Source organism: Charadrius vociferus, unplaced genomic scaffold, assembly GCF_000708025.1.
Source record: "Charadrius vociferus isolate BGI_N301 unplaced genomic scaffold, ASM70802v2 scaffold37, whole genome shotgun sequence".
In the NCBI taxonomy this organism is placed as follows: domain Eukaryota; kingdom Metazoa; phylum Chordata; class Aves; order Charadriiformes; family Charadriidae; genus Charadrius; species Charadrius vociferus.
In genome coordinates, this window is record NW_009649457.1 from 1,571,495 (window position 1) to 1,584,298 (window position 12,804).

Sequence of the window (12,804 nt, forward strand, 5' to 3'; positions counted from 1 at the left end):
CTGCTTACCCCAAGCCTGCAGGTGCTGCTGAGAGGCCTTCACCCAGGAGAAGTCACCTCCATGGGTAGAAGGATGGTGGCTCATGGACAAGGATCTCCATCAACTCAGCAGGTGGCATGGGAGAACATTTTCCATGGGAAAACTGTGACAGGCGAGCACTTCGGGCTTGTTTGCTAATTGTCTGAGATTTCTCCAGATGATCATAGAATCATAGAGTTGTTGGGGTTGGAACAGACCTTTAAGATTATCACCTCCAACCATTAACCTAACCTGACAAAACCACCTCTAAACCATGTCCCCAGGTACCACATCTACCCTTTTTTAAACACCTCCAGGCATGGCGAATCCACCACCTCCCTGGGCAGCCTATTCCAATGTTTAATAACCCTTTCAGTGAAAAAATGTTTCCTAGTATCCAATCTAAACCTCACCTGGCATAACTTGAACCCATTTCCTCTCATCCTGTCGCTGGTCACTAGGGAGAAGAGACCAACCCACACCTCTCTACAACCTCCTTTCAGGTAGTTGTAGTGTGCAATAAGGTCTCCCCTCAGACTCCTCCACGCTAAACAACCCCAGTTCCCTCAGTTGTTCCTCATAAGACTTGTTGTCCAGACCCCTCACCAGCTTCATTGCCCTTCTGACGGCCGAGTCCTCTCCTGGGACCTGAAGGATTGCACACTTTGGCTCTAAATGTGGTCCCAAAACACACATGGGTCCTATTAGGTCCTAACCCATGTATGACTTGGTGCTAGGTTTTAGTCTTGACTGCCATGAAATTTTACCACGTACTTACAAGCTTGGCTGAATCCACACCACAGACGTGGTTCTCAATAATTTCTTCCAATAAAAGGGGGGAAAATGGTTGCGACACCATTAGCAAGTGCTATAGCTTCTCTCTGCTTGCTCAGATAGCTCAGGCTGTGGGAAACGCAAACTTCCCTTACTCCTGCATAAGCATCCATCAGATGTGCAGGCTGAAAACTGGATGCTTTCCTCTTGAGGATAATCACAGACTGCTTTTTGTAAAAAAAGTACTCTGCTCCAACTGTCTCCTTCACTGAGTAAATAAAATTATAAATATCTCAAGGGATCAGCTGTGAAACTGGGTAATAAAGGAGTCCATGAAATTTCCTTTATGAACCAGAAGCGTGCATGGCATTTCTTCCTGAGAAAAGATTACAAGCAGACACTGTGTTTCTATAGATTCCATTTGTCATACTGCAGTAACAAAGACAGCCATCCAATATATTTTAATAAGTAAGTTATTCTACAGCACTTGCTACACAAAACAGACGTCACAGTGTTTTCTTCAAATTTCATACTGAAGTATTTCTACTCTAAAAACTATTCAAATTCCTAGGTCATTCAAGTCATTGGTTCATTAATCCTTGAGACCATTGCATAGCTGATGGAGGAGCCTGTTAGGAAACCCAGAGGAAATAGGCAACTTCGTCCAGGTCAACAGGATAGTCCGTCAGCAGCACCGGGGTCTTCTCAAACAACTCCCCCTTGTAGCTGCGCCACTTGCCCGCCGGCAGGTAGACATCACGCTCCTGCTTGCCCATCTCCAGGACGGGGGCCACCATGAGGGTGTCCCCAATGAGGAACTGGGAGTCGATCCTGTGAGCAGCCTCATCATGGGGTGAGATCCACCAGATGGGACGGATGATGGGGTCGCCTGTGTCGGTGACCTCCCCAGCCAGCTCCAGCAGCAGCGGGGCCACCAGTGACTCGTGAAGCTCCGTGAACTTCTGTGCAATCTCCACCACCTCCTTGTCGTAGAGCCAGGGCGGGATGGAGAACTGCATGGAGGGCATGAAAGCCGACAGCTCCAGCCACCGCACGTACAACTCCCGGTCAGGGATCTCCACTGCCCCATCGGTCTTGTTGGGGAGGAAGTTTCCTCCAATCATATCAGGCAGTATAAATGGGTACCCCAGCATGCTGATGGTGAGCACAGTGGGGATGAGGGACTTGAGGCCGAGCTCGTAGCCCCAGACAGAGTCACGGTCAATGATACGGAAGAAGCAGGAGATGTTCTGCGACTGGTAGCCCACCCGCACCTCAGCCAGCTCGTAGAAGGGGATGGCCATCTCCGTGTAGCGCCGTGACCAGATGCTGGGGTCTGAGAGTGGGCGGAAGGTGCTGAACTGCTTGGGCAGGTAGCTGGTCTCACCCGCATCGAACTTGAAGGACGAGATGCCATACTTGTGTCGGAGCTGGCGCAGGTGGCTCTGGAACCAGTCTCGGGCTGCTGGGTTGGTGAAGTCCAGGATGGCCCCGATGCCGTTCCACCACTCCACCATGGCTGGCAGCCGCCCCGATGGCTCCTTGATGAACAGCTGACGCTTGATTCCCACTTCAAAATTGGAGGAATCTATGTGTACAAAGGGATGAACCCAGAGGGTGACCTTAAACCCATCTTCCCTCAGTTTTGCAAACATCTCTGTTACGTTGGGGAACTTAATGGGGTCAAAGTCAAAGTCCCCATAGGCTTGTGTGTACATGTCATCGATTTCAATATGGCTGCAGTTAAAACGGTACTTCTTGATCTTTTCAGCAAATCGCAAAAGTTTATCCTGGTCAATATTGTTCTTGTAGAGGGCCCAGGTGGACCAGATTGGGTATCGGAAGGCGTTCTCCGCAGGGATCTTGGAGGGCTTGTTGAAGTACCTGCGCACCATGTACTTGTGGATGGAGGTGACATCGGAGCCCACACAGACTCGGTAGCTGAGCTCGGGGAAGGGCGGCTGCCCCGGTGGGGGCTTGTAGGGTGAGTCCTTGTAGCGGGCCTGGAAGAAGAGGGCGCGCTCGGTGGCATTGAAGCCCAGGTGGAAGGGCACAGAGTCGTTGATCTTGATGGCCGCCGCCTTGGAGGAGAGCCAGTAGCGTTCAAGGATGCCTCCAAAGCTGTCGCGGAAGGAGTAGACGTCACTCGTCACGTAGGGCACGGGCTCCTGGTAGCCGGCCAGGCGGATGGGCCAGTGCTGGGTGCTCATCTCCGAGCCCCCGTACCAGTGGGCGTCCTCCCAGAACATGGTGTGCTCCACCGCCGGGCCGGCCGCCAGCTCCTCCCAGCGCACGCGGTAGCACATCACCGTGTCCTTGGGCTTCACCGTCTGGATGAAGAAGTTGAGCGGCCCCCCGCCCGACCGCGTGCAGCCCAAAATCTCGCCCTCCTTGGAACACGACTCCAGGTCAAGGCTGCCCGAGCGGAAGGCCAGACGGAACACCACCTCCCCGTGCTGGTTCCTGATGACGAAGCCGTCTGCCCGCAGGTCCATCAACTCCGTCTTGAGCCGCTCCGCCTTCCGCAGGGACACTGTGTAGTAGCACCAGGCCACCACTGCAGCAATGAACAGGATGAGGCCCAGCAAGATGGCCCCGAGCATGGGCCTCAGCTCCTTGGAGGGCTTCTGCTTCACTGGTGTGATGTTTTCAGGCAAATAGTGTTTTTTGGCACCCCCCTTTTGAGCGTTTCCATGTTTTTCTGCACGGTGGGTAATCTGACTGTCCATGTCTCCTTGGTTAGAAAGTTTGCTGCTGAATTTTTTTCCAACTGGTGGACATAAAATCCAAGATGCTGCATGAAGGGGATCAGAGACTCTTTTCCAAAGCCTGGCCACTCACATCTGCAGTGTTATTTCCTGAAACAGAGTGTTATGAACACACAAAAGAACAATTAAATCTTGATAATGGTGGTCACTCCTCTCCTCCCGCTTGCAGCTCGGCAGCGTCCCCGACTCTGCGGCTCTGGCTTGCCGTGCTCTGTGCGGCGGCAGCCCGTTCACTGCCAGCTGGGCTGAGCTTTTTTGGAGCAGGGCTGTGCCAGGATTCCCATGACCCTCTCTTGGCTGCAGCTCTGCGTCCTGCAGAGCAAGGGCAAGGGGATGAAAGTCAGACCAGAGCCTGGAGGAGAATGGGGCCAGGGATAGGGGCTGGTACCTGAGCGTACAAGATGGACATCACAAGCTGGTCTGTTTTTACACTAACTATACACCCTGCTGGACTTTACCAGCTGTCTTCAACTTCTCTGCATCAAATGCAGGCAGAGAAATGCTGTGCTGAAGTGTTCAGCCTCTGCTTGCCATTCCCCACCACCCCCCGGGGATGCATCTGGCGAGTGATGTGTTATCTCCCTGGACTTTGCTCTTTCCCCGAGCTGCATGGGGACACAGGGACAAGGGGACGCACATGCTTTGTAGCCAGCGCTGCACTGCTCCAGGGTGGCTGGGCAGAGCCCTTCAGCTGCCTGTCCTGGAGAAGTCACCCAGGCACAGCCCCTCTTGCCTGGGCAGGGGAAAAAGAGGATGTTTCCTTGCATCTGCTTCTCCATATTCTATCCTAATTCAGTTTCTGTGAGTCCCATGCTTATGTCAGGCACGATGCTACAGTGCAGAGGGGGTGGAAGATATTACACACAGAGTCTGGGGATAGGGGTATTAAACTGAAGTTTAACTAGATGAGGACAACATTAAAATCTTGTTTTGCTGAGAAATGCACAAGAAGATGACGCATGTCCCAGCTGCAGCAAGTATCACCAAGCCAGCCAGTGCAGTGCAGCTTGCAGCATCTGAAAGAGCATCCACTGCCAGCAAAAAAAGACAGGCAGGGAACCCTGAGGCAGGTGGCTCTAGGCAAGGGACTCTGTGCAACCAGCCCCCCCGCTTCCCTGGTCTCATCCTGTGGTCTCTGTGGTCTGACAGGTTGAAAATTTGCAGGACCAGCCTGTATGGAGAGGAGGAAAAAGAGCCAGCTTGCTTATCCAAGACTTGCCTGGCAATACATGCCAGGCGTATTTACCCACACTGCCATGACATCAGTATCTAAGTATACAGAGATGATAAGCTGCCCAAGGAGCCATTAAAAATACCAGAGGTCACTGCATTTGGGATCAATCGCAGCAGCCTCCCAACCACCTGAATGAGCTGCTCACTCAGTTTTTGTAATGCGCTCTCAGGGTGAGCAAGGCTTTGCTGTGAAAAAGAGCCAAAGTGAATAAAAGCCTTCCTGAGTGAGGCCTGTCTGGGGTAGGGGGTGGGAGAAGGAAGGTCACTGCTGCCCTGAAGAGACGGTGATTCTGGGACAGGGATGTTTTTGGGGAGCAGGTTGGGTTACATGTGTGCTTGGGGCACTCTGCCAGCCCCAAAGTGCTCAGACCTGGCAGGCTCCCTGGTGCTGGCCCAGCTCCTGATGCAGCTTTGTGACTCCAGCTCGGGTGGTTTCCAGCGAAACCCTGGTGTTTTTGCAAAACAACCTCTTCGCTTTGAAGATGTTTTTATGCTCTGGGTGAGTCCTTGGTTACCGCCCTCGGAGCTTTCCTCTTCTTCCTTCCTCCTTTCACCCTCCCAGCCAGCCTGGATACAGGACTTGCCTTTAAGATGAGCCCCACCATTTTCCAGGGTAAAAAGGAAAGGAAGGGAAAAGGAGAGGAAAACAAGTTTTTCAGGACTTCGGCTTTTTCTATTCTTTTTTCAATATTAAACAACATATTAAAAAAACCCCATGGGGACATAAGGACTCCAAAATCCCAACAAGAATAAAGGATGTATGGGAAGTTTCCCAGCTTTCAATGCAGTGATTTCTCTCCCAGACAACTGCTTTAAATCCCTTGGTTTCCCCAGGAGCAGAAGATCAGTGGCAGAAAGGCAATATACAAGGGAGTCAGAGCCTCTGGGCCAAGCTGTCGGGTCCCCAGGGCCTTTTGGGTTGTCCTGCCTCCTATGACGTGATGGGATGCTGTGTTGGTACTCCAGCCTTGCCTCTCACAGAGGAGAGGTACTGCCTGGGACATGTGGATGGTCGGTGGGAAGGGCAAGTGTTGGCACATCTGGAGGCAGAGCAGGATGAAAGTGGGATATATTCCACCAGGGCAAGGAGTCTCTGAAGCTGCAGACTCCTGTTCTTCAAGGCCTATGTCTCATGAAATCATTAAATATCTGCTGGCCAAGCCAGCAGGCTGAGCTCTGCGCGGGGGCAATGAGGAGCGCTGCCAAGGGGCACACATTGGTCACCCAGAGCCCAGTTCCAGCCTTTTCCTTGCTCCGTCCATGGGGTTATGGCATCCCAGCCGCACTTCCCTAGGAATATTTAACTGGTCCTTGCAACACCTCTCAGCTCCAGTGAATACTTAATTAAGCCAGGTAAAGTACAACTGCTTCCAAGCAAGGATGGGCTGAATCCTCCCAGAGTGCCCCAAAAGCCAGATGCCCGAGGGATGCCGGCATCATTGTACTGTATTTGGGCTGCTTTATCAGATGCTGATCTGGTACATATACAGCCCCATCAGTCCCCCAGGCCTTCGTCTGAAAAGAGACAGGATTCCTCACCCCGAGGATCTACGCAGCCCTTAGCATGCACAGATTAAACATTGACATACCCAGCACCACGACAGGCAGAAAATGAGCCGGGACTTTAGACCCTCTTAGAGTTAAACAGGAGCTAAGCAAGGGTTGCAGGTCATGAAACACATGTCAGCCAGCTGGAAAGGGCAGCTATGGGCTTAAACTCCATTGTACATCTCCTCTCAGAGCCTCCTCCAGCCCAAATCTATCCCCCAGCAGTCCCCCCGATCTCTTGGCACATGTGGCATGAGTTTGTCAGTCCTTGGTCCACGTCCCATTTGTGTGACACCTCAATCCTCAGACTTTTGCCCTTCCAGTGCATTTACCTGCCTTGCTGGTGCAGGGAGAGCATCACTCATCAAACAATTCATCAGGAAACAGTTCTGACTTTAAATAAAGGTATAGTTTTCTATATTAAGATTCCTTTTATAACAGGTTATCAAACACTTAGGAGTCACTGTCAGGCGCTTGTAGGGAGAGTATATAACAAGTTCTAGAAGAAAGCGGCATAGGCAGCTATAAGTCATGGTCATAAACAAACTATTGCCCAGTCAAACTCTGCAAGAACTGATTAATCATTTACTGAACCCTTTTAGTCTCTTTCAAATGGCACCTTTTTAGCAGAAAACACACCCAAAGAAGAAAGCAGTTCCCATAAGCCCTCATTTCCCATAGGAGCCTGGCACATGCAGGTGTCATATGAGGGATTTATTGCTAAAAGGGACCCAGGGGAGGTTTGCTCACCATTATTTCTGTGTGTATAGATGACATGAGAAAAGAGGTATCTGCTATCGCTGCAGCCAAGGAGAGGGAGCGAGGGAGAGCCAAGGTTATTGCATGAGCTGCCACAGATTAGCTGCAAAGCCAACCAGGCTTAAAGCAAGGGGGAAGTGGCTGGGGGATGGATGCAGAGGGTGAGGTGACATTGCCAAGGATGCTCTGCAGTCCATGTGGTGCAGGTAAGGGCACCAATGTCCCTGAACGTGACCAGAGTCCTTCCCACAGAGCGGTGTGTGATCCTGCTCCTGTGAGAGCCAGAAAAAAAATCAAAGTTCACTTGTGCCCCAAAGCAGGGAGGACATTAGCCACAGCACTGTGTGCACCTCTCCCTGAAGCTCTGGGCTTTGAGCAATTCCTGATAGCTCCAGCGAGAGCAACAGTGATAGCTGGCCACACGACCATGACCTTTGGCCCGTGGGGATCTTGCCTGGGTCCTTGGGCTGAAACAGCAGTTTGGTTCATATTAAACCCCATTTCAGCAACATCGTCCAACCTGCTGGGAGCCTTGTGGCTGTATCCTGCAAGGATGCACCACCAGCATGCAGAGCCCTGCACCAGCTCACACCGACCAGACTGCCCTGTTGTTTCTGGCAACCGTGCTGATTTGGAGGTCTCTGCACCGCTCCCCACAGCTCCTGATGCCTGGAGGGTTTTTAGCTCATCTCAGTATGAAGGTGGCTGGCACAGACTCTGCTGGCTTGTGCCTGTACAACGTGCTGCTGCAAAGATGGTAACCCCATGTAAGCCTGACAGTGATATAAGCCCCCTGGAGCCATGCACATCCAGCTCAGGTCTAGAGCAGAAATATTACCTGGGCCTTTTCCTTATCAAGAGGATCCCAGTTCCTCAGTACTGGTAATAACGCAGAGTTTACTGCACAGGTCTTTCAGTCCTAATCGTTATAGGAGCAGGTAGTGTAAAGTCCCACTCCCATCCTCTTATAAGAACAAACTCCTCTTTCCCAAGCCAGCAGAAAAAAAACCTGCAAAATCAACTTTTTCCCCATTTCAGGGCTCTCTCTGACTCCTGAGCCTGCACAGTGTCCATGTGCTGCTCCAAGCTGCAAGTAGTGGCCACAGCATCCCGCTGCACTCTGCAGAGCCGCTCTGCCCGCATCCTTGGGAAGGAGCTCCATCTGCTGAGCCAGTGGCCCAGGCTGAAACCCAGGGCATGCTTCCAGGCTTGTCCCAGGGCTGCAGGGTGACCGGTCATCGGGCATCCCATGGGCAGCACGGAGCCCGTCATACCCTGTTGCACCAGGATCAGTCCTTGTGAGGAGCTCCAGAGAATTTTTGAGGTTCCTTCTTCTGATGAATAAGCAAACAGAGCAGAGAGCGATAAGCAAAGCGCAGGCAAGGGGGAAAAAAAGGTCATTGTGTGCCACCACTGCAATTATGTGAGCAGGCTGGGGAGCAGTGGAAAAGGGGGTGAAAAATGGGTGCGCTAATCTCAGGCTGCTCTGAATGAAGTCAGGGAACTGGGCTCATGCCAGGTGAAGAAATAAGCCAGGAAGGGACCTGGGTCTGAGCTGGGTTTTCCGCCACTTAGACCCAGGCTCAGTTGAAGGCTTTGCTTGGAGAGGGAGCCCTTGGGAGCTGCCTACAACAGCAGTGAGATAAAAAGGCTCAATGCTTGAAGGTTTTCACCTCAGAGAGGAACCACTCTCGGTTGCTATTCTCTTGTGAGAATGAGATAAAAACCCACTATGAGCATCAAATGCTCCAGGTAGGTCCTTGAGGGATGCTTCAGGCTCTGCATGGGTTAAGCCAACTGCTTGCCAGGTTGAGGGGTCCTGGGCAATTTATCTTACACCTGCCCTGTGGGACTTCTTGCAGCACTGATGCATCCACAGTGGGAGATGAGGCTCTCAGGCAGGCTGAGGGCATCTGCTCTGGGCTTCTCACAGTCTCAGCCTGCTGCTCACATGGGACAAGGGCTGCAAGGGCCACATCTAACCCAGGCATCTCTGGAGATGCTGCTTTATCCCCAACCAGCTCCACTTCCTGGCCATGGGAGAATTTTGGCATGCAAAAATCTCTTTTTCCTTTTGCACCCCTTCTTGGAGATACAGGGTCTTTACTGTGGTTATTTTCCTATACGTCTGATGCCAAGTGCTTCTCTGTGACCAAAGGTTTCACTGCAGAGACAATCCCACAATGGCCAGACCCCTCAGCTTGCCTCGGCACTTATCCAACTTCAACCAGGGCAATGAAAGCCCGTGTCCAAAGTGCATGTAGATAGATGAACAAATCGTGATTAGTGCCAGCCAGTAGCCAGAGGGATGTTACAGGGGTTTTACCACCAAAACTCAGCCTGGTCATAAGCAAGAGAGACGTCCCTGGGTTTTTCAGAAATTACCAAGCATGGCTGAAGCTGATCCTTTCACAAGCACTTTGAACCAGGCCTCCAGACGGAAAAACCTCCAAATGGCCAGACAGCTGAAAAGAAAGCTAATGAGCATTTGCACCTCTGTCTGAAGGAGGTTACCCAGGGACAAAGGAAGATTTAATCCCTAAAATGCTGAACAACCAGAGAGGCCCCAGGACTCCAGCCTGCCTCACCCCAGGGACCCTCTGCGAGTTTTGCCATCCCTGTCCTGGGATGACACTGAGGGTACAGGATTGAGCTCAGCTTTTAAGTTCAGTAGAGTCTTGCTGGTTTCAGGGCTGGGGTGAAAGCCTAATGGATGGCTATGCTGTTCCTGAGCATCCCTCAAGTTTTAGGCTAGTGAAATATTTGGCTCCGCTTGCTTTGCTAGCTGTTGTGTGCCAGAAAGCAGCACCAATCCCACACCAGACAAGGCTGCATTTGGGTGTCTGGAGAATGATCTCTGTGTTTGAAGATGTGGTGGGTAACACCATGTCGCTATCAAGAGGTGAAGTTTCACTTGCTTTTCACTTCTCTCTGATTAAATTCACTGTGAGCTGCAAAATGAAGAGGAAAAAGCAATGCATCCATCAAACTGACAATGGAGCCAAGAACAAGACTGCTCCATAGGAATCTGGTCAGCAAGGACTAAATGGACATGGAAATTATGTGATCGAGGGCCAGCAATTATGGGACTACTCTGCTCTGCATGGGAGAGACCACAGCTGGAAAGTAACTTGCTCCTAGGGGCAGCCCGGGAAAAGCTGTGGAAATTATTTTGAAGAAAGCATCCCTACACATGAGGTTATGCCATGCCATAAGCAAGCCAACATGTCATGGAGAATGGGCTCTAAGGCCACAGAGCAATTTTATATGCTAATACTTTCTTGTATGAATAAGAAATAAGACCAAAGTGGTGTCCTGAAACCCTAAAAATCTCCATGGCTGATGTTGAACTGGTTCAGTGGTAGCCTGAACATCCTGTACATCATTAAGAGAATGCCAAAGCCAGAAAAAAAGGATTTGCTTTTGGATACAGTGTTAAGTTGCACCTCTGGATGGAGTAGATCTCTGGATGGAGCAGATCTCCATATGGAACAGACCTCCAGTCCAGTGCCCCAGGGCAGGGCAGTGGGCAGCAAGAAGAGCAGCCGGGTTCTGTGCTGTGGCATCCCTCATCAACCTTGACGCCAGCCAGAGGTGATGGCACCAGACCGAGGGGACAGCTGAGCCAAGATCCTTCAGGACACCACATTGGAAGAGGAGCACCAGCACATGCCCTCTAGAAGAAAAGTTGGAGACTTTTTCTTCCTATCCTTCCTTTCCTCGGGGCAAGGAAGTGAAACTGGCTTAACAGCAGATGGGAGACATTATTTGAAGCAAGAAGATATCCTTCAAAAAGCTGGAATCACACCCTGGAGAAGAAAACATCTGGATTTCCTGAAAACTTTGCATAGAGTTTAAAAGGCCCCAACAGGAACAGAAGAGAGTCAGCATAAAAGGGAAGGTCCTGGCAAGGTTAAATGTCTGCAGGAAGGAGGGAAGTGATGGGAATGAATGGGTTCTCCCCCATGGAGGTGGCAGGGGCTTGCCCAAGGCAAAATCTGAGCTGCTCATTAAACAGAGACAGCAAAGCTGCTAAACTACTGGGATTGGGAAATCCTGAGCTGAAAATGGTAAGAAAAGAGTAAGGGACATGCTTACTATTTTCTTAGTTTTCCCCCAGCACCTTCTACGGGTCCCTGCTGGAATCAGACCTGTGGGTAGACCTGTAGCCTGACCCTGCACGGTCCTTCCCACGCTAAAATTGCAGCAAAGATCCCTGACAACTCTCTGCCTGGCAGGAGGAGGACACCTTCCTGGCACATACAGGGAAAGGCTTTCTGGGTGCTAAAAAGCAACTGCAATCCAGTGGTTTAGGAGAAATATGGGACTGAGGAGCTCAGAGACAGACTTCATGGCTTTGGAGAGATCATGGCCTCCACATGCCTCCGTTTCCTGTGCATGAAATGGATGGAAGGGCTGGGAGGAGAAACATGGGAGGTGTACCAGCTCCCAGGGTCAGAGCAATAGCAGGATCCATGGTAGAAGAGTCCAGCAACCTTTTCACCAGGATATTCACTGCAATGCTCTCCACCCGACAGGGAGATGCCTCCACCCTGAGCTCTTCCCTCTCCTCTTTCTCCTGTGGGAGAGACACTCTCGCTCGACAAATGCGGTGGAGAGCGTTTGCATTTTCAACCCCAGTCATGTGGAGTAGAGTTTAACATCTGTGCTTTTTAAAATTAAAAATGCCTGGTATTTAGTGCAACTTGACACGTTCCTATGGGGAAAAGAAAACAGTAATCCCAAAGACACCACTTCTGTGGTATTTTTCTTGAGCGCAGTGTTACAGCCAGGCAGGTGCAACCTCACCAGGGCAAGAACTTATCCCAATTTTACCTTTTGTTTGGCCATAGGATGTGCCTTGCCATATCAGCATCCACCTGGGAAGAAGATGGTCTGGTTTGAAGCCAGATCCCCCTTGTGAGAGGGGGAAAGCTGGGAGCCATCAGCCCAGGGCTAGGCACAGAGGGAACCTCACCTTCGCAAGACTCTGACCTGAGCCTGTGCCCTTGTATGGATGCACACACTGTGCTGCTTAATTTGACAGCTTGGCCACTAAATGAAGCAGCTCCCAGCTCTTGAAGTGACTCCTGGTCTCATGGGCAGAGCTGGGAGATGTGATATTGGTGCCATCCAGGACTTGACTCCAAACGTAAATGTGAAGTCATCATTTTTATGTATTTTTATGAAAAAGGCCTAATGATGTATCTGGGTGAGAAGGACCTCAGCGAGCAGGTGGGACAGACAAGTGCAGAGAGGATGTGGCTGAATGGGAGCATCTCGCTAGCAATATTCTATCTCTGGCTTCCCCTGCTGCTATTTGACCTGACAGCCTTTGCTGCCCTCCCTCAGGGAGGGATGTGTGGTTTCCCTGCTGTGCAGAGCCCAAACTGGTGCATGAAAAGCCAAACTCGACCTGAGCAACCCTTGGGGCAACTGTCAGGGCAGACCAGCAGCAAGACCCTGCTCTTCTGCCAGGATCTTGGCTCCAACCCCCATCACCCTCCAGCTCCGGGACCCCCACAGACACTTTGTGAGGTTTTATCTCCGCTGTGACCTATAATGATGCTTAAACTCATCCCACTGGAGATATTTCTCGCTGAAGAAAAACAACCCCGTGACAGAATGGCCAAGCGCAGGGTTTCAGCAGACGCATCCCACGCCCCTCTGGGCACTCCTGCCGAACTTTGCCTTTTCTTGCCTG

The 12,804-nt window shown here is 51.2% G+C and overlaps 1 protein-coding gene across 1 annotated transcript; it reads right to left on the minus strand.

Moving 5' to 3' along the window:
- Positions 1 to 1,424: 1,424 nt before the first annotated feature.
- Positions 1,425 to 3,521, minus strand: LOC104290614 (uncharacterized family 31 glucosidase KIAA1161-like). Its single transcript, XM_009889729.1, has one exon. The coding sequence runs from the start codon at positions 3,519 to 3,521 to the stop codon at positions 1,425 to 1,427; it is 2,097 nt and encodes a 698-aa protein (XP_009888031.1).
- Positions 3,522 to 12,804: the final 9,283 nt, after the last annotated feature.

Excerpts from the sequence above, each read along its gene's own strand:
- LOC104290614 (XM_009889729.1), bottom strand. The coding sequence starts at position 3,521 with ATGGACAGTCAGATTACCCACCGTGCAGAAAAACATGGAAACGCTCAA.